The sequence below is a fragment of the Dermacentor andersoni genome, chromosome 4 (assembly GCF_023375885.2).
Source record: "Dermacentor andersoni chromosome 4, qqDerAnde1_hic_scaffold, whole genome shotgun sequence".
NCBI lineage: Eukaryota > Metazoa > Arthropoda > Arachnida > Ixodida > Ixodidae > Dermacentor > Dermacentor andersoni.
This window is the reverse complement of record NC_092817.1, coordinates 150,828,366-150,855,842: the sequence shown is the minus strand read 5'-3', so window position 1 is coordinate 150,855,842 and position 27,477 is coordinate 150,828,366. Positions and strand designations below refer to the sequence as shown.

Below are 27,477 nucleotides of genomic sequence, written 5' to 3'. Positions count from 1 at the left end.
CCGATCAGCTTACTGTCCGTTGCCTACAAAGTATTTACTAAGGTAATCGCAAATAGAATCAGGAACACCTTAGACTTCTGTCAACCAAAGGACCAGGCAGGATTCCGTAAAGGCTACTCAACAATAGACCATATTCACACTATCAATCAAGTGATAGAGAAATGTGCAGAATATAACCAACCCTTATATATAGCTTTCATTGATTACGAGAAAGCGTTTGATTCAGTCGAAACCTCAGCAGTCATGGAGGCATTACGGAATCAGGGTGTAGAGGAGCCATATGTAAAAATACTGGAAGATATCTATAGCGGCTCCACAGCCACCGTAGTCCTGCACAAAGAAAGCAACAAAATCCCTATAAAGAAAAGCGTCAGACAGGGAGATACGATATATCCAATGCTATTCACAGCATGTTTACAGGAGGTATTCAGAGGCCTGGAGTGGGAAGAATTGGGGATAAAAGTTGATGGAGAATACCTTAGCAACTTGCGATTCGCTGATGATATTGCCTTGCTTAGTAACTCAGGAGACCAATTGCAATGCATGCTCACTGACCTGGAGAGGCAAAGCAGAAGGGTGGGTCTGAAAATTAATCTGCAGAAAACTAAAGTACTGTTTAACAGTCTCGGAAGAGAACAGCAGTTTACGATAGGTAGCGAAACACTGGAAGTGGTAAGGGAATACATCTACTTAGGGCAGGTAGTGACCACGGATCCGGATCATGAGACTGAAATAACCAGAAGAATAAGAATGGGTTGGGGTGCGTTTGGCAGGCATTCTCAAATCATGAACAGTAGGTTGCCACTATCCCTCAAAAGGAAAGTGTACAACAGCTGTGTGTTACCAGTACTCACATATGGGGCAGAAACCTGGAGGCTTACGAAAAGGGTTCTGCTGAAATTGAGGACGACGCAACGAGCTATGGAAAGAAGAATGATGGGTGTAACGCTAAGGGATAAGAAAAGAGCAGATTGGGTGAGGCAACAAACGCGGGTAAACGACATCTTAGTTGAAATCAAGAAAAAGAAATGGGCATGGGCCGGACATGTAATGAGGAGGGAAGATAACCGATGGTCACTAAGAGCTACGGACTGGATTCCAAGGGAAGGGAAGCGTAGCAGGGGGCGGCAGAAAGTTAGGTGGGCAGATGACATTAAGACGTTTGCAGGGACAACATGGCCACAATTAGTACATGACCGGGGTAGTTGGAGAAGTATGGGAGAGGCCTTTGCCCTGCAGTGGGCGTAACTAGGCTGATGATGATGATGATGATATTAAATTCTGATAGTCGCAGGGGGATACGTTTGGACGTGAGGCGTTTTCTCGGATGACTTTAATGGCAATTGAAGCATTACGTCGTGCCGATGCATTGTTCATTAGTTTCGTTGAGCATACGACACACTTCAGGGTAATCGCGGGAACGGAAACAGTTTATGAATTCGACTGCCGGGCCGATGCATTAGTTCTTAATGTAACTGAGCATAGAACACACTTAAGAGATTTGTGGGAATGGAACATTTTGTACTCTGTATGTGAAGGTACTAAAACTTGCGTCGCAATGCAATCTGAGCCGTAGATCGTTGTGAGAGCTGTACAGCCACACTGGCAAAACACTCCGCCCTGCTGATGAATACGGAACAATGAAATGCATGCTAAAGAACAATGGTCGTCATGCTTCATAGCAGTAGACCGTTGTGAAAGCTGTTCAGTAACACTGATATTGGCTACGTAGTGCAGATTCGTAGCGATTCTGAGGTGCTTGTGCGCAAGGGTAATTAATGAAGGAGCGCGTATTACTAATTCCGGCTGTTACGATGTCTAGCTCACATACGGGGCGCTCTATGGGGGCGAAACAAGGGCTCAGATCGCTACAACCGCGCGCGAAATAGCTCTGAAGGCCTGCCAGTACACTTGTTCGGCGTCCCCGTGCTTGTACAGGAGACGTGACGGAAGGTGCGCACACTATATCCTCCGACAGTGGCCGCTTTCCACTGGTGGTATACTTATCCGCAATACACTGCGCATGCTTGATTGCGCGACATTGGTGCCTTACGGCAAAGCTGACTTGTCCGTCTCTGCGGATAGAAAACGCATACATGTTCAAGCTATTTGAGCTGCATCATTTTGTCGATGTTTACCCTTCTTTACTAAATGAAGAGGATAACGTACGCCTGTGTGGGTGATTTAAAATTGATAAAAAGCCTGCTAACCTATGTGCAGTCAGTCAAAAACACTATTTATACTGGTGTCCACGCTCCTGTAAAAAAAAAAAATGCAATTCAGTGATGACCCTCTGGAGATGGATCCGCACCTATGTTAGCACAGTCGGCTTATCAGTCACAAAGTAGAAGCCGAAGAGAACTTTTCACTACATGGATGACTTGCTTAGTATGAAAACGTTGTTTTCACCTTTTGCTCTCCTGTTCGCCACATAAGCATTGCGCATTAAGACGAAGTCTCACTGTTTAGTGCAATGCGTTTGTCACTGGCTGACCACAAATTAATCGCTATCAATGTCGTATAATGAGCATTAAAAAGTTATCTTCAGCTCCTACTGTGTGACTGATGAGCCGGCTGTGCTTACATAGGTGCGGATCCACCTCCAAAGGGTCGATCATCACTGAATTGCATTTTTTTACACGAGCGTGGACACCTGCATAAATAGTGTTTTTTGAATGACTGCACATAGGTTACCAGGCCCGTATATGAGCTAGACATCGTAACAGCCGGGATTAGTTATACGTGCTCCTTCATTAATTAGCCTTGCGCACAAGCACCTCAGAATCGCTGCGAATCTGTGCCACGTAGCCAATATCAGTGTTACTGTACAGCTTTCACAAGGGTCTACTGCTATGAAATTGCATGACGACCATTTTTCTTTAGCGTACATTTGATCGGTATTCATCCGCAGGGTGAATAGTGTTTTGCCAGTGTGGCTGTACAGCTCTCACAACGATCTATAGCTCAGTTGCATGGCGACGCAAGTTTTAGTACTTTCACATACAGAGTACAAAATGTTTCATTCTTACGAATCTCCAAGTGTGTTGTATGCTCAGTTACATTAAGAACTAATGCATCGCTACGACATAATGCTTTGCCATTAAAGTAATCCGAGAAAACGCCTCACGTCCAAACGTATCCCCCCTGCGACTATCAGAATTTAATTAGCTACCGCCGCAAAAAAAAAAAAAAGCAACAAACTCGCATCGGCACGGCAGTCGAATTCTTAAACTGTTTCCGTTCCCGCGAATCTCCTGAAGTGTGCGGTATGCTGACCTTGCTCAACGACACTAATGAATAATGCATCGGCACGATGTAATATCTGGCGACTTCCGGAGAAACTCCCAATGTTCGGAGGCGCGCGCGCTGCGTATTTGCGGCCACTTCTGTGCCACAGCCTAAATGCTTTGCCACAAAAGCTATCCGAGAAGACAACTCACTTCCAAACGTATCCCCCTGCGACTATACAAATTTAATATGCTACCGTCGCAACAAAATAGCAAGAAACTCACCTTGGACACGGCTTCTTTGCCTTGCCGGCCACGCATTCTGTCGAGTGTGCTGGCAGCTCGGCTAGGGACGAACGGAGCTAACAACTTTCTTCCCCGTAGTACCTAGGCAAAGAGAAATTTTAAGCACGAGAAGTCCCCACATTTCTCTCTCGCAACCATTGCTTCTCGCGCATGCGCAGAAAGAGCGGAGAAATCCAATTTGATGTGCTCGTGTGCTGACGGCCCTGTACAGGGGCCGGAAGCAGTGGAGCTCGCCGCCAACAGCCAGGCACGATCCTCGAACCCCAGCGGTGAGCTTCTTCCGCACCCCCGGTGCCGGGGCGCGACAGCTTCGCCTGACGTTAGGGCCGCAGTCAGTCGGCATACCGTGGTGACCTCGCCATGGTATTGGGCGTGGATGAGTCGCCCGACGAGCGGAAACGGACGCTTCAAGCCGGCGAACTCTATGGCGTGACCACGGACGATTAGGTGTGCACCGCGAAGACGGTTCTAGGCTTGGTCAAGTGTGTACTTGCAAATGCCATGCGCGCCCTCATGTAATGCGGATAAAGGCAATGTCTGTTCGCCACGTGTTCTTCACTGTGTGTTGAGCCCCTGGACCCACGAACCTCGATCACAACCGAAATGCAATGCTATAAAACCAATTCTATGAAATGTTTTATATAAATGCTAGAGAAACTTTACGGCAAGCAATGAAAAATTATGCAGCACATTTGACCAATATCAGGATGTCAAGTCCGCATTTGACTTTCTTTTTTTTTTTTACAGCGAAGCTGCATATGGCTAGGATACCGGGATTTCTTCGCGCCCGTCAACAGAAAAATATCATCATCAATGGCTCATACTACCGTAAGCACTTACACCGTCGTAAGCAAGCAAAAGAAATGGCTCACAGCCCCGTAAGCAAAAGGCTACAAGCACTCAGCAAAGTAAAGCGAACCGTGCTTAGAGTCTTTGGAATCACGCATACAACATACAGAACAGCATACGTTTCAATAAAGAACAAGCGCAAAACAAGCACGGAAACCACATCATAGAGGATAAGGCGCTCCTGATAACAATGCAAAGCACGCAGCGCTCCCCGCATACGTTTCCCGGTAGAGATTACAGTGGCGCAAGCTGCCGCGGCGACGTCAGCTTGCGGCGTGGGTTGTGACGTCCCTAACCTTTCGCATATCAACATGCATGAATACTATGCATGAGGGATCGACAATGGGCTAGTTGCTGTTGCATATTTCAACGTCTGTCTTTAGAGGTTTCCTTTAGCTGCGCGAAAAAAACGAGGACACGCGAAAGAAAACACACAACACACCACGAACGCAGACTGCCAACTGTTTATTTTTGGTAAGCAAGCAACATACATATATTTCATTGAGGAAGCTGTGCACGTGTCCGCCTTGTCACTCTCACATTGGCCGGTAAACATAAAAACAAAAAAGTTATCTGTGGGTAACGGCGTTGACCAAGATTGCGACAAGCGATCACCAAAATAACCATAAGCCATTTTTACAGTATCATCTAAAAAGAGCGAGAGGAAGAAGGAGAGGAAGAGAACCCAGGAAGAAAAAACAGGAAGAGACCCCACGCACGTGAAGAAAACGGATACGGCACTTAACAAATAACCAGTGTAAAGGCGAATGATGAGGGCATAAAATTGTTTGAAGAAAGCAAAAGGCAAAAATAACAAAAACAGCATAACGACAAACGGGAAATATCATACCGATCAACAAATCTTACAATGACGTCATGAAAGCATGAAGGCTCAAAATAGGGCTTACTAAAATCCGCAGAAGTGAGGGTGATGGCTGCCGAATTTGCAAACGTGGCTATGGAAAGAGTGAAACCTTGCGAAAGAGACTGACGCTCGCCCGCACTCGCAGCACGAAACACCTAGAACAAAGAAAACCAAAATACAATAACCAAAAACCTTAGACCGTCAAAAGAATTTTTTTTAGAAGGCTTACTGCAGAAAATTGGCTTCTTCTGGTAACAACGAGACAGATGGCGTGCTGATACATTTGTCGCCGTTTTTTAATATGTTGAATGCTTCTGCAATCTCCTTTTCAGTCTGATCCCTCGAATCGAACAGGAACGTTGTGTTATTAAAAATTAGCCTACAAGGGTTGTTTCTTCCTCCCTCTTCTTTTCCTCTGCATCTGTCGCAGTGTAGGGCCAAAGTGCCTCCTGACTCGTTCCTTACAAGCCACTGCATGGTGTTCCCGTGCGCTTTAATTGAAACACCTGCCCGTTTGTCCAATATAAATGTTGTCATATGTCAAGGAAATCGAATACACTACCCCACGAACACAATCTGTGTACTGCGTTTCGTGCATGGTTGAACACTGAGGCCTATTTTTTCTCTTGCCTGTCACCATGGGGCACACTCTACTGAGCTTGCATGGGGCCGGAAAAACGACCTTGACCTCGTAGGGGCTTGCCCCTTTTTTGATGTGCGAAACTCCATGAATATAGGGCATGCCCTGCAGTTTTTCTTTCTTAGAACCGCCTTTCTGTTACTTTATACCTTTAAGTTTTTGCAAGAGACTTTCCCAGGCGCCTGTGATTAAACTCTGAAGGCTGTTTCACATGCTGCGACTGCAACGACGAAAATCGGTGCTGTCGCACGCGTCGCAATGCGATTTTTTGAGGGCTCATTTCACATGATTGCGATTTCAACAATGCGACTGGTGCGACGCCCAGGGTTGCTTACTGCCAGGCTTCGTGGCACACGCTGCATAATTCTTTTATTGTAGTGAATAAAACGTTTACACTATAATATTATTGACTTCTCTTTATTAGAAGCAAATAATATGTACGTTTACTAATTTAAAAACGTTCGTTAAGATTTGTCTTGGGGTGCGCGACGGCGGTTTCTGTAGTTCAGTGCGACATCGCGCACGTAAACAGCTGTTCGCAGGTGGTTCAGCGCTGTGTGTTGTCTTATCTACATTCTATGACCGTTTCGTTCTGCCTGCGCTACAACAATCTACAAGATGACCTATCGACAAGTTCATATAGCTACCCTCACCGTATATGCAGTATTCGGAATTCGGCTGCCACGAAGTTGTCGTGTGAGCCCAACAAGATCCTCGCGCTACCCGTGCTCGGCGTCAGCTTCTGGAGAAATGATGCGTGTATATTGCCCGTCATTGCGCATATGTGGTGCCTGCTCCTAGCCATATTCTTACGCCAAACGCAACAAGAAGCACCAACCCGAACGCCCGCGTGTGCCCCTGAAGGAAGCCTCAAACGATCTGTGTGATTGCGACGTGGAATGAAAATCGTGTTGTGAAATTCAACCTTAGCGCTAGCCTGGTTCGTCCATCGCCGTGCTTGCGCTGCGAATATATATGTGGGAGCCCTCTCTAAATATTTCTAAAGGCGCAAAATCTGACGCATCAAATGTTTCGAGCAGTTACCGTCACTTTTGTAGAAACCTGTACGTTGTAACATAGCATTCTAAAAGACACGCATCTCGTCCACTTTGTTGTCTCGTGTCTCGCGCAGGTAGTATACTCGGAACTTCTAACTAGAAGACCATATCAATACGCGCTATTCGTAATGCAGGATCGTAGGCCCACGGCAGGCGCACTTGCCGTAGAATTTTTCAGCTTTCTGCTCAGCCTCGCGCGCCTCTCACGGTTAGCCTGTTTTGTGGAAATAAATATTATTATTATATTATTAATGTTATTAGATATTATAGTTTCTTCACTGTAATATATAGCAATCATCCAGATTTCTTAAGCTAGTCATGCATTTAATCTGTATTAGATCAACATTGTTACGACATGCTTATGGGAGTCATTTCAAACTAGATTGCTCAGCCAGAGAAAGTACAAACGCAAGCCTCAATGTTAATTCCAATTTGGTATTCCTAAACAGATTATATTGGCAGAATTTTATGCCTGCTTGCATTTCCTGCAATTCAATGTTCAGAGCTGGAAAAACTGATTCCTTTTCTAGCTGTCGAAAGGCTGCTTCAATGTCGATAGCAAGCTATAATTATTCATTTCGAAAGTGTGAAGCAATGACTATATGTCAAAGCTTATCAATGCGTTTTTGTTCCACACACAAAATGAATGCATGACGTGCTTATGTACTTATTTATTTATATACTTCGCAGGCTGCAAGGTTGGAGTATTATGCAAGGGGGAATAAAAAAGTTGTTACAAAAGGAAGAAGGGCACAACATTAAGAAAAAAACCAGCAAAAAAAGCAGTACCAATACATTGCACCAACTAGCCAAACGTGTTTTACTGGCACAACATTATACAATACTTAACAAACAACAACAGAAAACGTTACTGCCCATGCACCCTGTAGAGACGGTGAACCAGCAAAGCTGAAATGTGCAGCCCCGGTGTTTATCACTGGGTTAATTCCAATGGTTTATTCAAGTCTTTCTACATTATTGGTTATGTCTGCGTTTCTTAATGAGGTTATGCACATGTTTGGCTTGGGTTTATCACATTCTTTATTTGGAATGCCACACATTGCACTTTGCAAGATCACCATCATAGAAAGTGCAATGGAGTGGTTCATTGTGTTAATCCAGCGGGTCCATCAAAGTCTTTCTGAATTATGTTACGCACTTGTGTTTTGTAATGCGTTAATCATAATGTTTATGACTCAGTTATGCACTGTAGTTACGAAGTGACACACTGGGGCTGCACATTTCATTTAATTAAATACAGGGACACATTTTCGAACCTATTGGGAAGTCGGAGAGACTTCTGCACGCGCGCTCTGCTGTTAGAGAGAAACGACGCCACTATCTGTCTAGCCAATGGCCCACCACACCTTTGCTGTGATAATAATGACATCATGATCTTGTCTTAACCCCATCCCCCTCTGTGTCCCTTCCCTGCAATAATACGCAGATATAATGTATGTTTGAAATGCATAAGCATTTCTATGTCTACCCAACAAGAAATGTCTCCGTCCATCATGCAAGACGAATGCAATGGCTCATACCCCTACACTAGGGTTTTTGGGATCGGACCATGAGTGTTTCGCCTAGGCACATACAGCTTCACTGTAAAAAGAATGAACGCCTTTCTGCTAGAGACCAAGACAATCATGAGGTGTATTAACAAATGAAAGTTTATTGAACATGCCGAGTAAATGCTGCTCGACAAGCAATAAATCGAATTTACACAAAAAGCAGAAGCAAGATCTGATGTGTGTCCATACAGATCCCAACAGGAAACGCATCCATCTCTGAAAGTGTAACAGCGGCCATGCTGACACAAGATTCTCCCAGTGTATTTGCATCTACAGCATCCATAATTTCTCTAGGCAGCCGATCTCCACAGAATGCTAGCTTCTTCCTCTACAATGCACTCTCCACATCTGAGCATGCATTGTAGAGGAAGAAGCTAGCATTCTGTGCAGATCGGCTGCCTAGAGAAATTACGGAAGCTGTAAATTTAAAAATGCTGGGTTAATCTTGTCAGCACGGCCTTCGTTAGAAATGGATGCATTTCCTGTCGGGAAACGCACATGAATTTTTGCTTCTCCTTTTTGTGTATGTTCAGTCTATTGCTTGTCAGCTAGCATTTACTCGGTGTGTACATTAAACTTTTGGTTGTTAGATCATCTCGGTTTTCTTGTTTGTCCTATGTGTTCTCTGGTGCCATTTGCAGCCAGGTTATTCTTTTTTTTTTAGACTGCAACAAGTCACTTTAATGGCCCTCATGATACCTTATGAAATCTTTTATTTGGCCAATGTAGCACGAATGTACAGTGTGAAGCAGTAAGAACAGGCTATGCTAACTTCTAATTAAAAGGTTTATTGTGAAAATGCAGTGATCTATAAAGGTTACCACAAAGTAGTACAGCAATAAAACCTGATAAAGACTAGTGCTTGATGAAACCAAACATAAAAGCAGGAAAGGGAGAAAATACATATAGATATACAAGTCCAGGGGAAAAAGACATTGTGATCACCAGGTGTGCATGTGGCTACCTTCCAGGAAACTCATTTTTTCCCCAATGGCATGGAACTGGAAGAATGTGCTTGCATAAGCAAGCTGTCAGTCTGTCTATTGGAATAACAACAGTGTTTCTTGAAAGTCAGGATTGGCAATTGTAATGATTTTTTCCTGCACTTGGAATTTTCTCTATTTTCTTTCTGTAGCATATTTATTTATGTTTGGCTGCATCAAGCACCAATTTTTATCTATCCTTCAAAGATGTCTTTCTTTTTCTGGGGAAAACTCGGGGAAGGCAGGAGATGGAAATTCAAGACGATGAGCAACACGAGAACAAGGTGAAAGTAGGAGCCAACGTTTCCACATGTGGACCTTGAAGAAGACAAGTCCACTTGTCGAAACGTTATATGGGGTTTAAGTTTATGTAGTGTCATACTACTGTTACACTGCTATTGCCAGATCAGTGTACTATATGTGCCTTATGTTTGCTTGCATCTTCATGATTAGCAACCTCCTCTGTGTGTTTGGCAGTTGCATACAGTCTCCTGGCCCAATTGTTTGCCCCCATATTCCACGGTACGGGCCTGTTATGTTTCAAGTTCAGGTACTCCCGAGGTTGTGTTTCTGAAGGGAGGGGTAGTCGTCTTTGCATCTCATATGCTAGCTGGCATAGTATCTTGGGACGAGGTTCTGAGCTCTTGAGACAAAGAATTTGTGCTGCAGGCTGCAACTCTACTCTGTCTAGGTGCTTGTTCGTTAGCTCTTTCTCATAGAGGTCTTCAAGCATGGTACAATTGGAAAGACCTGTTATTACTACCCGATGCCTGTATTCGATGAGTTGTCTTTTTTGTGTGCTGCTGGTAATGCATACCGTACCACACCTTGGACACAAGCACAGCATCTGCGATTTTCTATAGTATCCACTCGTCCACCCCCATTATTTCGAGATTATTCTCTTCACCAGGTGTGGAAGTTGCGTCCAGGCATTGCATAATTGTTTCACCCACGTGCTGGCTCTGCCGTCATGGGCTTACACTAGCTGAGGATTTGTGGATGTTGACTTGCGGGCATATTTGTCCAGCTATGTAGATCACAATGTGCAATCTAGGGTAGTTCTTGATTCTAGTCTTTCTTTTTTTTCCGACGTCGATATGAGCCGACTTATCAGAAAGCGAGAGGCCAGACTGGCCAAGAAAGTCTGCCGTGTTGTCGAGGGCTTGTTGCATCACTCTTGATTTCTGTACAAGATAGCTTTCCCATAGACTGTAATACACCATAGGCTGTAGTGTTTCTTGTAGTATGCCTGTGTTGTTGGTGTGTGTGGGCCTGATGTACCTCCAACTCTCACCTGGAATTTTCTGTCTTTCAGAAAGTTACTGTTTAAGTGCTCTACCAGAAATGTTTTTGCTCATCATTCCTCTTATTAGAGCAGCATGAGCTACTGCTGTTAAAAGCCTCTTCACTCTCTTCATTCTTTCATAAGCGGTAATACACAATGTCCTGCAATAAAGTTTCTGCTGCTTATGGCCCACTCATATCTGCCAGAAGGGACAACTCTTGAAAAAGGTTTTTTTTGTGCTATGTGTGCGACGTAGTATGAGCATTCACGCCTTGACATTTATACATATGTAGAACCAGCTTCCTGACAGAGTACTTGCTATACCTGATCATGCTTATTTGTGCAGTGCTGTTGAACAATACATATTGATGCAATGTATATTTACACACTCGAATTATCACGAAAGATGGTTGTTTTACAATTCTGCCCTTTGCTTTCTATTGGTGTTAGATTTTGCATAAGCATGCCCCCTATGCAATAGCATTTTGAAGTGTAAGGGTTCAATAAAAGGTGAACTAAACCTAAGTGCAAGAGCTTTTTTTCTCACCTACGACTCCCATCGAAATGCGACTTCCATGGCTGGCAAATCAACCCCTCGCCTTGTGTTAGCAGCAGATTGCTATAGCCACAGTGGCAGGTGAACAAATTGAAGAACAATATTTCTGTCTATAATTTTTTTTCTTCCCTATATGCAAGTAAAGTTTGGAATAAGTTTGTCATTGCAAAAGCAGCCCAGTTTGTAATCTTTTATTGAATAAACAACATATTGTGTATAGTTGAAATGCAGAAATTTGTTCTAAAATCCTCGGGTGATGTATGTTCTTGCAAGTAGCATGGTATTTCATTACTTATAAAGATAGTAATCGCAGCGGATATCGTTATATGGGTTTACACACTAATATATGTGATCACAAACTTATTAGAAACTTGCTAGAAACATGTAAGGCATGAATGTTTCTGCACACTTGATCAGCTGTGAACATGCAAGAACTGCTTGTACTGGCTGACTTCACTGCACAGTTTTGATTTACTTTTCTTCAGCGTGTCGTTTTATACTGGTTTATCCCCACAAGAACAGGCCGTTTGCCTGCTTTTCGCATTGTTGCACGAGCTCTACATAATTGTGCAGGTGGGTACGTCGTCACTTTGCCACTATAGCAAGCAATTTAATTAATCTACTAGCTGTACAGTTAATTACCTTGCAGAGCAAGTGTTCATACAGATGCAGTCAGGATACAAAGTCCGCAACATAGTCTATGTTTATTGGTTTCTGTGCAAGAAAAAAAAATTCTCCAGAGAAGAGGTGCAACTTAACGTGCATGTAATATTTTATTCAAACCACGGATTTAATGCTATCGTAGCAAATTCATTACGATAGCCTACACTTTTGCTCTGTCAAATTTAATAAGAGGCAAGATAAGCTTTCAAGATGTATCGGGAAATTCATGCTTGAAAACCGACAAGAAGATGCAAGGAAAGGTACCGCGTTCAGCGCAACGTTGAAACTTCGGGTACTTTGCTGTCTTGTCATTTGCCCTTGCCGAGGTTGAAATAATTCAAGCTGCTCCGTAAGCGCGATTTTACAAAAGAACATTGTGACGACCTCGTCGTCTGCTGGGGATCGAACACCTCCTAGCACTGACAACTCGCAAAGGCGTACGAAGCAAACGTGAAAATGCACTTCATTTGCTGTGTAGCGTGTCAACAAACGCATAGCAATCGGAGAATGCAATCTGCGGTACAAGTTTTTTTATTCTCCCTTCGCGTACGTACCGAATTCGACGATCCACGTCTCCGCGCATTGCATTTGTCGTACGAGACGCCATTTTCCAAAACAAACCGGCGAAATAGCTCCGTTGACAGCTCTCCGCGCAATTTCGACGGAAAATCGCAGCGATCGGTGCGATGGTGCGACTGTGCGACCAACCGGTTGGTCGCAGCCGAAAATCGGGGGGTCGGCACTGCGACTGCGATTTTCATCGCAAACGACGGAAATCGCACTTCCGGTGCGACGAAAATCGCATCATGTGAAACAGGCTTGAGGGTAGCCAGCAGAGAGGAAGCGCCTAACTTGCTGATTGAAACTGGTTTCTAACTTATGCTCGCATGATTTTTCCAGGGCGGACTTACAAGCTAGGGTTATGTTGGTTCTCTTAAATAGTTTGGAATGTGCACTTTCAAACGGCAGTAGGGCCTTCTTTGTGTGTCCTCGTTGTTTACTTCTTTTTTTTGGGGGGGGGGGGGGGGGGGGGGCAGGTAAAAGACACGTCTAAAGCTATGAATCATCTAGCCCGCCAGAAAGTGCTACTGAAGGACGTCTGTCGGCAGATACCGAGACATAAGCGTCTTTGATTGCCGAAGCACAAGCTATCCACAAAGAAGGCAGTGTATGCGTGTGCATGGCTTTAATAGCTTTAATCAAAAAAGAAATCACTCTCCTAGACCGCACCTGCGCAATAATCATCTTTAAATATTGATCAGTCATCCTTTTTAAATAAAAACCTTTTATCCTTGACGATATACTCGGCGCATGCGAGGAGGCTGTACCTGGTTTCTACATATTGCCTTGTTGGAATAAAAATAACGTTGTTAGTCGCGCTAGTTTTGTCACTCTTTCACTTGCCCTCGTCTTACGGGCATTTTACCCCTTCCAAATAACATACCCATCCTAGCAACTAATTTCAATGTTGTCGCAGCACCACTATGGGCGGCGGTGCCCTGTCGAAATTACGATTACTCCCATTCCTACCAGTACTCTAGAAGAGCACTACTACCATGACTCTAAAGCCATAAAGCATTGCATATCACCGTCAGCAGTTGTAGTGGTGGTTTGTAGCAGCTTCGCAGGGTCGCACTTTCGCAGGGTCAAGATGACGAGTTCATTTTTTTCCTTTTTTTTTTATTTGAAACACTCGATTCGATGTCGTTTTGGCCAGAAAGTATTATGCAAAACGACTTTCAGAACGGCCTAATGTTATTTTAGCAGAAATGTTATTAGAAACCTGGCAGTTAGGGGCAGTGTTACGCTTCATGAACACTGGGAATAATATTTGTAGAGAGAAAATTTGTTTATTTGAAAGCGTAGGGAATCTCAGTTTCAATGTGTCACAGGATCTTGAGCAGCATTGAAGGGTGTAACAAAATCAGGAACACAACTTGCAAACAGACTGTCATAGTGCCCCCACCACATGGTGTGGCAAGCGCTCTCCTTTAAGGCCAGTGGATTTGATTTATTTTGATCTGTACACCAGCAGGATCAGGCTCATTTTAAGCATGAAATGCTTTTAGCTCCCGTTGACAGTGACCTTCAAGTGACATTGAGCCAAAAGCCAGAGCCGTTATCCGGGCACTCAAAAGAGAACATGCGGGCAAATTGCGAGAAAGAAAACGAGATCATCCAGGCAACCATTCAAAACTTAAGAAAATGCGATCTCTGGCCCCCAACCCTTTGTACAGGATCGCATTACATATGCTAGATATATACTGCTTGATATATATCTATATTGCTTCCGAGATCTTCCTAATGTTTGTTAGGAATAGCTCGGGAGGAGCTTCTTTCAGCGTACTACTAGTACGCTGAACTTTGATTTGGCATGTTCAATTGCTACGTTGAAAAGGCAGAGACAGAGCAGAATACACTGCGTTTTCATCTTTTGGCGCTGAGACAGGGTTGCCTGTGCTCTTTTGAACGCCAGCGGTCCGTGAGTTCCACCGCGCGGGTTTTGCGGCGCCTCGAGAGCTGCTGCCCCGCTGCGTGGCGCCTCCTTCTGGTGTATCCACACGACGGACGGCTCCGCGCAAATCTGTGCCGCGGACGCTTATTCCGCCGCCCGTCCGGCTGCGAAGCGCATCCAGACGACGGACGGACTGAGTAGACGACCGCGCCGGAAAAATAAAGATGGCGGCTACGCCCGAAGCGACTCCCATCCGCCTCGAACCTGTCAAGTCGTCGTCGTCCACTGTGTGGCCCGTAACTTTCAAACTGAGGATTGTATTTGGTTTAAATTTGTGTCCAGAAGCTTCGACAGCAATGTATTCGTGATGAGTGGACACCGTTTCCGAAAGCGATACTCAGATTCTCGGCGTGTAGGCTTAGAGTGGCTGTATTGGCTGAACATGGCCTCGAAGATGTTGCGGCGGCCCGGGCGGATCTCAGTGGCCGTAAGTTAATATAATTGCTTGTTTTTACTCACTCTAGATGGCGCCATCGGTGTAACAAAGACTTTGTCATAGGTGTTTACACTCTGAATGAAAATGGAGATCGAAAGGAAACGACGGTTGGCCGCAGTGGCTGTTGTTTTGTCCGAATTGGACACGAATGGTGTCAGCAGCGATGAAGCTGTTTCAGAAAGATCCCAAAGACGCGCTTGTTGCCAGACTGTAGAGCATGCTAGGCTAAATGCATTCGACCCCCAAAATCCGGATGCGAAAAATAGCTCGGCATTTTCCGTCCGTGGGGGTCGCGGACGACGCGCGGACGGCACAAATCCGTGACGCGTAGTCACGTGATGCGCAGTCCGTCGCGAAAAAGACGGATTTCGTCCGTCGTGTGGATCCACCATTCAGGCGCCTTGCTTCTTCTAGCTGAGCAGTGCGCTCTGTCCCACTGGTGTCTTTCGCTGCCTGTCGTGCCGCCTTCAGCCGGCTTTCTCCTTCGAGTCGGGCAGCATCAATATGGACCAGTGCACTATATGATGTGGTGTGGTGTGATGTGGTGGGGTGTGTCGTCGCCAAGATGCAGTACACTAATTTAAAATAGCTGCTATTATCATCTCCAACCAATCTGCTTTACCGGTTGCCATTTCGTGCTTACATCTACTCTCGATTACGGGAGAGCCAGCAATTTTTTTATTCAAAATACGATTTTCGCACATGGTTCGTTTGCTCTATATGACCCGTTCCGTTGTGAAACGTTGCCAAGTTTTTCTTGTCATTATGGCTCTATCTCACATTGTTTCGGCTTGAGGATTTGCTCCATTTTGAAAAAAGAAAACTATTCAACTGATTTTAATAGAGTATCTTAGTATTTCGATTTAGCGGTGCTTAACAGTATAGTTTCTTTTACGTGAAAAGTGCTTTCGACCTAACAAAAACCTCCGCTTCTTTGTGTATAGGCTTGAAGAAAAAGCCTGTGCCAAAGTACATGCTCTCGGGAAAGTATCTTCGCTTTCTTTAAAATGCAGCTTTGGCTATATAAAAAAGGACCCTCCCCTCCTCACCCCCCTAGGCGTTAGCTCAGTGGCCATGGCGCCGCCCTGTCGAGCTAGGGGTCGTGTGTTCGATCTCTTCACCACCGGCCCCATTTCCATGGGTGTGGATTGCAAAAGCGTTCATTTACCGTGCAACGGTTGCACGTTCAAGAACCCCAGTGTTCATATTCATATTGTGGTGTTGTTACATAACACCCTATTTTTTTTTTCATAGGATCCATTAAGCTACCCATTTCTGAAGCTTCATTAAACATTAAAGCATTGTATTGGACGTGCTACCCCTTACCAGCAGGGGCGTAGCCAGGGGGGGGGGGCTTATGGGGCTTGAGTCCCCCCCGAAATTTTTTCGTGCTGTCATGCGCCGCCGACAAAAACAACTCTCGGCGCCGGAAATCATGCTCGATTTTGTCTAGAACGTCCTGAATTCACGCTCGAAAAAACATTTTAGCGCGAACATTGCGAAATCGGGCTGGATTTCGCGGAAACGCTGATGCATGGGGAGTCACATATCGTAACGCAAGGAGCCCCACCGAGCACAAAATTTCAAGGGCGTTTTGATGGCGAGCGGGCTCGTTTCGGCATCTCGTGGAGGCCGCGGAATCTACGGAGCGCTTGGAGTTCAATTCTGAAACTTTGTGGCTATAAAGTTCCAATAACATTTTGATGCGAAAGGTGCATTGACATTTCCAAAGTCGCGCTTTAGATGTTCGATTCCGGAACTTTGTGGGTTTAATGCTGTTGTAAACATTTGACGCCAAAGGTGCATCGACCTTTCTAAAGTCGTACATTGGGATACAAGTTGACAAAGCACGCAGCGAGGTCCGATGAGACAAAGCATTGTGGTGGTTCATTTGTGCCATCAGGTCACAGAAAAGAATATGAATCTTTTTCACCTGCGCCAAAGCATCCATGTCAAGACATTAAAGCCACCATTGTAACTAAGTTCTTATTGATTTTTCTATCTAAACTATTATTTTGCCTCTTTCTCATCTTTCTTTTTTTTGTTCTCGCAACCCGCGGGCTGCCGATCCAGCCAGAGCGCATGCGTTTTTCTCGTGCTGCATCGACAACCGCGCGGCGCACTTGGATGCGCGTTCGTTTTTCTCTTGACATAAAAATTGTGACAGCGCAAACACATGCAACCACAATGTAGCAAAGACGAGACACAAGCGCTTGTGTCACAGCGCTTGTGTCTCGTCTTTGCTACTTAGTGGTTGCATGTGTTTGCGCTGTTACAATTTTTATGCCAAGTATGCACCAACTCGCCCAGAAAGAAGTTTTAATGAAGTACGTTTTTCTCTGGCAGACTGCAATTTCACCTGGCAGAGTTTTGGACGCTTTCTGGCTAGCAGACGAGAAAAAGAAACAATGCATAATCGCTCGCCACCAGCACTGCGGGGACTCGACGGATTGCAACGCGTTCGCTTGTGTGCGCAAGGGAGAAAAGCGGGGATGAAGCGCGCCGCCTTCTGCCGCACGCGATACATTTTGGGAGTGGAGGGAGGGGGGGGGTGCTGTGATCTGTGAATCTGTGGTTGCGCAACCTGTTTATTTGCCTTGTTTGACGCATTATATTTAGTGACTTTTTCTTAGGTACGTAGATTTATTGGAGACTTATACGCATATTTAAACATCTTGTTGCGAGGTTTTCTGTATATGCGCAGTGAACTTAGTTTCCATTTCCAATTTTTGCCCTGTATCACGCTGTGTCTTCACATTTGTATATTCCATTGTATCTTCGAATTTCTAATGTACGAAGGCGAGTCAAATGAAAGTGAGACAAGCCGCCCCGCGCAATAATGGTTCGGTTCATTATTTTCGAGGCATGCGCGTAGCACATACGCATCTCATTTACAAGTGACATGCAGAGGTGAGGTTAAATGTTCTTTAATGTTCTCATACACTGGGTTGAACAAGGTTACGTGACATAATGGGAACTCCAAAAGTTGAACAGCTTGGTGTCGTGAGGTTTTTGACAAATGAAGATGTTTCCCAAAAAGAAATTATTCGCCATATGGCTGCCGTATGCGTTGAACATTGCGTTTCATTGGCCACTGTGAAGCATTGTAGCAAACTGTTCAAAGAAGGACATGAAAGTTACAAAGACTATCCATGGCCGGGCCAAAGCCACCGTGCAATCATCCCCAACACAACTGAAAAGGCCGTGGTTGCTCAGTGGCTATGGTGTTGGGCTGCTGAGCACGGAGGTCGCGGGATCGTATCCCGGTCACGGCGGCTGCATTTCCGTGGAGGCGAAATGCGAAAACACCCGTGTACTTACAGTTAAGTGCACGTCAAAGAACCCCAGATGAGGGTGACGACATTCTGTCTGCAATTGTGACCGGGGATGACTCATGGTGCCGCTACTACTAGCCTGAAACACTACGGCAAAGCTTACAGTGGAAGCATTTGAATTCACCCCTCCCAATGAAAACCAAGGCCGTCATTTCTGCCGGAAAAGTGTGGACTTCTTTTTAGATCGTTAGGGGCCATTATTGATCGAATTTTCTAAACCTCGAGAGACTCTAAATCATTTCAGATATTGTGAAAGGTCCGATCGGCTGCGTGTCGCAATCAAGAACAAACGACATGGAAAATTGAGCATTGGAAACATCTTGCTTCACAACATTGCCCGTTCCTACGTCGCTGATGTGGTTAATACGAAACTGGCAAAGTTCAAGTGGGAAACGTTGCAACATTCCTCATGCAGCCCAGACCTGTTGCCTTGCGTCTTCCACATTTGGTAAAATTTGAAAAAACTGCTCAAGGGAACCAGATTCGTGTCGGAAGATGAGGTGTAGTCATTTACAGATTTTTGAGGCAGCAATCCAAGGAGTTTTATGAGACGGGAATTACGCGACTCGATAAAGTACCCCGTTTATCATATATTCGCATTGGCTCACTTTCATTTGACTCGCCCTCGTATATTTTGCAGAACTCCTGCTTTTTTACATGTGCTCGCAATACACGAGCGGTGACAGCTGCTCCTGCGCAATACATTTTAACAAAGGGCAGCGTCATTGAGATTTTCCCCTGGCCGTTGCATATGTACGAAAATGTAAACAAGGTTGTTGAATGACAGATATATAGATATATATATATATATATATATATATATATATATATATATATACATATATATATATATATATATATATGTCCCTCGACTAATTCTATAAGGAGGAGGCCGAGCTGCAAAGTCAGCCCCCCACGAACGAAATGTCTGGCTACGCCACTGCTTACCAGGAAACAGTAGCCCAGTATCAGATAATGAAATTGATAATAAACCTAGTTTATGACATCAGCTAAAGCATGATACCTTAACAAATTGATTGCTCCAGTTTCTCTACTGTTGCTCGTGGCAACATGATAAAGTTAGGTCTTCATGAAAAAATAGAAGAGCAATTTTACGGTTCTGGTATAGTCAAGTGCGCGTTCTTGCAATGTTAGCTCGCAACAATAGTTTAGCAGAAGTTCTTAACTTCGGCCAAACACTATCTATCTTTTAATGTTCAATTCACGACTTGTTTACACTTAACCAGAATTATAAATCTTCAGCCACACGTTTAAGAAATAAAAAGAAACATGAGGAACGTTCTATTTTCTAAAGACGATTGACGGGTCATCGTATTACATTACCATGTTAAGTGCGTCTGCATCGATACAAAATCAATAGAAAATCAACAACAGTATAAGTCCTGAAATGAATCCTTGACGAACGTTATACAGGTTTAAGTCACTATGTACATGGAAAGTGTAAATCACTGTCACCTATCGACATTAACTTTCTCGTGAAGTAATAATTATTTAGCAGATTCCTTGAAGCTCTTCTTGTGCCCATATTTCTGAGAAGTACACCAGCTTTCACGGAATGAAATGCCTTCCAGAGGTCAAGAATATTAACTATAGTATGTACGTTTCCCTTTCTCTGTTTTATAATATTATGTCTAAAGCTTGTAAAATCGCTCATCCTGTTAATTTTTCTGCGTGACTGCTTATCGCTTTATTAGCTAGGAAATGCTCTACCAACGTTTTGTTTACTACATGTTGAATTAAAATATGTGGCAGGGCCCGCACTGCTCGATAAGCCTTGGAGTCATTTATTGACCCGCGCTTACTCACAACTGCAATTCTGGCAACATTGATCAGCTCAGAAAATTCACTGGCGCATAAAATCAGTTTCCAGATGGGGGCTTTTGGCTTACAGGTGACATGTGCGATATTTTCAATAGTATGTTTTTTAACCCGTCAAAGCCATATGAGAAATCTCTCTATAATAATGCAATTAATTCTTAACCCTTGGTGTGACGTATGGGCGAAACAAAACGTTTTCCCATGATGTCTCACTGCTGAGTAACAAGTACTTTTCCTCTCCTGAGCTTGTGTTTACGAAAATTTGTACAGTAATATTGTGGCTGATGGCTGAGTCCATTTGCTACTTTATTGGAAAAAAATGAGGTCCACTTCAGTGGTCTTGTGATGTCCGCACTCCTGTCTTCGTCTGTACTAGCCATTCTAAGCATTGTTCACCAACAAGAGAAAAAATATGTACTACTGAAGGATAAACGCACCTTAAAGCAAGCTATTTCTTTCAAACCATTCCATTTGCTCTGATGAATAGACAGGTGGTTCCCAGACGAATGGTCTGCCACTTGTTTGCACGGGTCTCAACGCTCTCACGCGTATCTGTAATGCTTAACAATCGAGCATGTGTCGTCTGATGACCTCCGCTATCTCCATGAGCGACTCGCTGCGGAAAGACATGTTTTCGAAAGTACATAAGCCTTACTATCGTATGCTTCAGCCTCGTGCGGATGTCTTGTGATATTGCTTTGTGATAGCACTTCAGACATGTGAGCGCGCTGAACTATCACACATATCAGTGCATACAAGCTATTGGGCATTTCAGCGTTGTGCTTTCCATTTTACGACAACTCGTCTAGACAACGTGAGAGCAGCGAAATCCCATTATCGGCGCGATAAGTCAGGGCATGCACGAACAAGCTACCGTCGAAGAATTGGCCTACCCTGTATCTCTCGTATGATCTCGCTAAGAAATGATACTCTATGCAGCATTGTAGAGCTAATTCAAAAACGTGAGCTTATACTGCGGTGTCGAATTCGAAAATTAGTAGTATTTCAGCGCAGAATGTACAAAAAAGCACACGGTGACACGAACGAAGCACGCACTAACTTCCGAATATCGTTTAATGCCAGATGTAGTGTATATATACCGCAAAACAGACAAATGGAATAGAAAGAACACAACTGATCACTTCATGGTAACATCACATGTGCGTTACTAAGCGCTTCTTACCAGCCGCCCTCAAGAAAACTTATTTCTTTGGCAGATAACAAAAGAGACAGTGAGTAGACGCACTCGTACTCATCACTGTTCATTACTTCTTTTTGTCCATTTTGCAGTATATATACAGAAAATCTGACATTAAACGTTAATTGGAGGTTAGCGCCTATTCCGTTTGTGTCTCTGTATGCTTTTTGTAAATTTTGCGCAAGAGCACTAATGAGTGTGGATAATCAACTAGCCCGAACGAACGCTTTACTCGAATACCACTTTTTAATATGCACTTGTTTTTAAAGCGAATTTCAGCACATTTTTTGTCAGACACATCAAGTGAGAAATTTTCCTGCTGAAGAGTATTGGTTAAATCATGTTCTTACTATTCCTTTTTGGCTAGTGGTTGACCCGGAAAAAGAAAGAACGTTTCACATCAAAATTAAAACAGACAAGGTACACTTGAAGATTCAGATTGAACACATTCATTTGTGCACTGGTTGCGTATGAAGTTTCATAACAACAGTACCTTCCACCGTTTCGAGCTTTATTACACTGCTTCGCTGTAAACGTGTTCTGCAACCACTAGTCAGCAAGAAGCGCCGAATAACATGTGCAACTCTTGCGATGAAGCATCTAAAGAAACTTGTTGGGAAAGGGAACTTTATAGATACATGGGCATTTCGTAACCAAACACATCGATTTTATTTCACCAATAAAAGTGCCGCGACCCAATCCAACAGTTCTTAAGAAATGTTGTCATTCTCAAGTTCAAATAACTCCTTAATCCCATAACATCAAACGAACAGCAATTATCAGCCTCACGCAAGTCGGTACCGCACCGCTCTGCACCTGCGACAACTTCAGAGTCTCCAAGTCTCGGTCAACACCGTTGCTTTGCACTTGCGGAATGCATTCAACGACAGTGTTCAAGCACCATTCTGTGTCAAATCTAAGCAGTCATGCGACGTCTCGTCAAAACTGGTTAAACGCTTTCAAAGTTATATGTATATTATGAGCGCGACCCGTGACTGACTCTTCATCTCTACACATCATCATCACTTGAACAAATTCCACATCTGTAATTATCATCATCAGCCGACAGCTTGTTCTTCGCCGTAGCTCGAGCTCGGCTGGATTAAACGGCTCCTTATAAGTGGTGGAGGTGCTTTTCGTTCCCCGTGAGCTCTCGCTCTTCTCACTGGAGCTCCGTTCGGGTCGCTGCATACCCCGTTGCCACGTTTGCGCAAGACAATCCGCGTTACTACCACTCCGGCACAGCCTTCGCCATCCGTCGCGGCGATCCACCACCGCCACCGTGACCCACCAGTCTTCGCTGGTCTGCGAGGAGATGACGTCGAGGAATGACTCCAAAACTACAACTTGGCAAGCGACTTCAATAAGTGGGATAACTCACAGAACTTGCACAATGTCTTCTTCTACCTCACCGATCTCGAGAAAACCTGGTATTGGAACCAATCAGCCTGATCTCCCCGACTGGGAACAGTTAAGCAGCAACTTCGTCAGATCTTCGGCGCTTCCGCTGTCTGCACTGAGGTCGTGAAGAAGCTCGGTGAGCGCGTCCACTTCCCCGGGAAATCGTACACATCCTACATTGAGGGTGTGCTAGCTTAGTGCAAGTGTGTCAACGCCACCCTGTCCTAGACCGACCGCATACGGCATATTATTAAAGGTATAAACACCGTCGCCTTTAGCGCACTCGCCACACAAAATTCTGCCACTATCCAAGGTGTAATAGCCACTTGCCAGCGTCTCGAGGAACGTCAATCTCTACGGTTATGCACGAATGACCCAGACCTTCGTTTGCCTTCAGCAGTAGAACTGCGCACGGTCATACGTGATATCGTTCGGGAGGAACTTCACGGGCGGTGCTCTTACTGCGCGCCGGAACCTCGCGTCGCCCCGTCTTCGACCGGCCTACACGAGATAATCAAGCAAGAGATCGCCTCTTCGTCGCGTCTAACGTGCCCCGACGGCCCCTGCGCTCGACAGGTGCCTACATATGCCGATGTCGCGGCGCTCCCTCTGATCGCTGCGGCCCCTCTACAGTACTGTACTGTCCTGTACAATACTGTCCCTATGGCTTCATTGTCGCCACCAGTGCGTGTATAGCCTTACCGCTCCGCTCCGCTTCCTGCTCGACCAATGTGCTACTACTGTGACTACTGCAGGCATATCTCCTCGTTCTCTGGACGGCGTCAACAGGATGAGCAACGTGCTTACACATCCGAAGAGCGAACAGGCGTTCGTCCAGCAACGGTCTACCAGAGACCCTCCTACCGCTCTTCATTTCACCGATCCGCCACTCCTCCGTACCCTACCAACACGCCTCTGAATTCTCGAGAATCTCGCCGCAGGTCGCCTTCTCCATGCTGTCGTTCCGTATCACCTCTCCGACCGGTTCTCATGTTTCATGTCATCGACAGCTCAACAACATTGCGAAGAGAGACGTTAATCGCTTGTCCCGTCTATACGACCCACTCGACCGTCTCTACGGCGCCCAGTGTTTCTCGTCTATTGACCTTCACTCATGTTATTGGTAGATTGCTGTTGATCCACTGGGCCGAGAAAAAGAACGCATTTGTAACTCCGGATAGCCTGTATCATATTAAAGTCATGCCTTTCACAATGCGCCGGCCACATTCGAGCGCATGATGAATTCGTTTCTTCGTGGCTTCAAATGGTCAACCTGCTCTTGCTAGCTTGATGATGTCATCGCTTTTTTTCACGAGCATTTAACAGCCACCTTGAGCGTTTTTCTGCCATTCTCATGTTATTCCGCAATGCCACCCTCCAGATGGACTCCTCAAAATGACGTTTCGGACGCCCTGAAATAATCGTAATCGGGCATCTCGTCAACGTGGCGGGTCTCGAGCCCAATCCTGAAAAAGTTCGCGCCGTGAAGAATTTTCCCGTACCTTGTTCGGATAAAGATGTGCGAAGCTTCATATGATTGTGCTTCTATTTTTGCCGTTTCATCCGCAATTTCGCCGACATTGTGCTGCCCCTTACGGCGCTCCTCAAAAAAAGACGTTGCTTTTACCAGGGGCTCGGCCAAAGCTTCCGGTTTTTCGGCGGTTGTTCTCCTAATAACGCGATAGCCTTAAGGGCCCCGCGTCGCAGAAAATCCGTTGTCAGCGTCCGCCGCCGGCGTCCCCATGCGCGAATATTCCTATCTATATTTACGTATATGTATACGCAACGCCTTGCCATATGACATGCGGTATATGCGGGTTATGTTACCACTCCATTCTGTCACTAAAGTTGCTGATACCTTCTGTTACATTCTTGACAAAGTTATTCCTCGGAATTTTGAGTATGACAGCCCACAAACAAATGTCGTCAAACAAAACTCCGACAGCGCATGCCTTTTATGTTAAATCTTCTCGGACGGAAATATTAAAAGCACGAAACAATAACCGAAACCTGCAAGTGATACAATTTGTTTGCGCTGCTGTCTGTGCACTACTTCCGGGATCGGCCCACGCGAGAGGCGGCGTTTCTGCCAGAAAGCTCGCCTTCGAGCATAGCGTTCGCCGCCAGTGTTTCGTAGAAGACATTGCGGTCACGTAAGCTGCAGTTGCCGGTAAGCGTGAGAAAAGTCAGGGACCTTTGAATGCTATCGCGTTCCACTCTTAAAGGCGCAACTTAAGCGTCCTCCAAGTTTGTTTAGCGAATTTTGATCCCACTGCGCCGATGTAAGTCCGCACAGCTGACAGCGGCCATGGAATCGGCGCCGTCCTCGCTCACAGTCAGTGCGGACACCACTGCGTTATTCAGTACGCTAGCCACCTGCTGTCATGTTGCATCATGGCGCAGCTCGACAGCTTCTGACCGACGTACAAGGCCGGTACCATCTGTGTCGCGTCATCGCAGACATCCTTCGTTCACGCTCTACCTGCCATGAGCTCACAACCACTTATCGCCCGCAAACAAATGAACTCACAGGGCCCGTGAGCCGAACTCTCACTGATATGATTTCAATGTACGTTTCAGCCGACCACAGCGATTGGGACGCTACTTTTGTGTTACGTTCGCCTACAACTCGTCCAGGCATGACAACACTGGCTACCAGCCATTTTATCGTCTCTATGGACGCGAACCAACTCGGTCTTTTACTTACCGCTACTATAAGTTCATTCACAACGTACGTTCGCGATGCCATAGCGCGCGCCGATACAGCTCACCAGGTTGCTCCTGAGGGGACAAAGACACCATGGACAACGCATGGGAAATTACTTGTGCTTACTAACTGAAATAAAGAAATTATAAATAATTGAATTGAAAGTGGTTGGAATAACTGGCAGAGCATTGCGCGCGTAATGCAAAAGACGTGGGATCGTTCCCCACCTGCGGCAAGTTGTTTGTTCAACCACTTTCAATTTCATTATTTATCATTGCTTTATTTCAATTAGTAAGTACAAGTAAATTCCCCTGTGTTGTCCTTGGTGTCTTTGTTCGTTGGCTTCTGATGATATGAATAATAAAAATGGGTCCCTCGGTTAACGCTCTTTCGTGTCGTTCTTATATATATATATATATATATATATATATATATATATATATATATTTATTTATTTATTTATTTATTTATACTGACTCATGCAACACGAATTTAATATATACACATTCTTGTTCGCGATCATCACAAGAGCAGAAAAAAAAACATTCTCGTTTTCTCGCGAAATAAACTACGAGTTTTTTAGAGGGTGAAAGAGACAGGAATGTTTATTTAGCCTACACAGAGAAGGATCCTTCCGCCTTTAGAGACACTAGTTTGGTTCCACAGCTCCTTTTACTGCGTGTACTTTTTTTCTTGTGCGGCCCTAAATTCAAAAATTTGAGACCTACAGATGAATACGCTATAGTGGTATTTGTGCCGCGGGAAACATGTCATGATGTTATAACTTGCATAGGAAAATCATGCTCTTCGGGAAGGAAAGTGAAAAGCGGCACTTCTAAAACAGCGACCTCCGGTTGCCCCATTCATGCAGACTTTAGGTGGTGCTGGTTCCAAGAGCTTGCAGACGAAGTGAAAAAGGTCTTCCTGCACCTGTTCTTGCATAGTCTCGTTGTGATAGCCGTTAATCTCCACGTAGGGCACATATTCGATTGGAGGCTGGTGCCCCCGCGTCCTCTTGCCCATTTCGTAGAGGAGCTGAGTAGCCTCGGGTCCCCGGCTGCACCTGTCCAGGACAGCCCAGTCCGTGCCCACTTTCCGTGCGCACGACGCACCTGCTTGGGTCGGGTCGGGCTGGCGGAGCATGCAGGCGACGAAATCTAGCAGTTTCCTGGTCGGGTGCACATACTTGACGGCGCACGTTTGCACTTCGTTGACGAGGCACTCGTCAGGACCGTGCTGGCACCGGAAGGTGATCGTTCCGTTGGCGACTTTCATGTCAGCATTGCCGAATGGTAGGAGATCCAAGTCGAGGTATTCTTCTAGCTTTCCGAACGTTGGCCACAACTGGCCAAGAATGAAATCCTGGCTGTCGGGACACAACCCTTCGTAGTAAAGGGCAAGGTTCACCGGCTCACCAGTAGTGGGCGAACTTGACAGTGCTGCAATGATGAATATACATGAAATGTATCGGGCACTTAGCAACCCTGTCGCTTTCATGGCTGCAGCGAGCACCTGAATCCTTTTCGGCTGTCCTCTCCCGTCTGCCTAGGTGTTGTTGACGGCGACCTTTGTATCGTAGTGCGCGGCACTTGAACATAAGCCGCGTACAGATAGTGGCTATCGCCGAGTGGCCTGCCGCTCGGAGGAATTCACTAGAAAGCTGAGTCAATGTCTGAGTGTCCCCGGATGTGCAGGCGCGCACATGCGCGTGGCGTGTTTTCTGATATCGCTTGGTAATCACTTGCAGCCTGGGCCTGACTGTGTCCATATAACATGATACTGAGAATTCATCTTTGCTGCCTAGCCTCGCACCTTGCTGTCGCATTTTGCTTTACCTCACTCAGTTGTAACTTGGAAGTTTCCCTGTCTTGATTCGTTTAGATTGAGCTTTAGTATTTGCATTAGTTTACTCGACGTTTTCTCAACCAAAAAATTAAATTAAGAATTAAATTATGGGGTGTTACGTGCCAAAACCACTTTATGATTATGAGGCACGCCGTAGTGGAGGACTCCAGAAATTTCGACCACCTGGGGTTCTTTAAC

The 27,477-nt window shown here is 45.2% G+C and overlaps 1 protein-coding gene and 1 long non-coding RNA gene across 3 annotated transcripts in view; both read right to left on the bottom strand.

Annotated features, from left to right (window-relative positions):
- Positions 1-4,844: 4,844 nt before the first annotated feature.
- LOC126537923 (uncharacterized) overlaps positions 4,845-27,477 on the bottom strand; it is a 58,897-nt gene continuing 36,264 nt past the window's right edge. For both annotated transcript variants that reach the window (XR_008613866.2, XR_008613867.2), the window contains exon 3: positions 4,845-5,402. This is a non-coding gene — a long non-coding RNA (uncharacterized lncRNA). The remainder of the gene's footprint in view (positions 5,403-27,477) is intronic.
- On the bottom strand, positions 26,010-27,003 carry LOC126537926 (gamma-interferon-inducible lysosomal thiol reductase-like). The gene has a single exon (XM_050185045.3). It carries the CDS (start codon positions 26,929-26,931, stop codon positions 26,233-26,235), a length of 699 nt encoding a protein of 232 aa, XP_050041002.2. The 5' UTR covers positions 26,932-27,003; the 3' UTR covers positions 26,010-26,232.

What these genes read in the sequence shown, in the direction of transcription:
- LOC126537926 (XM_050185045.3), bottom strand. Translation starts at nt 26,931, where the DNA reads ATGAAAGCGACAGGGTTGCTAAGTGCCCGATACATTTCATGTATATTC.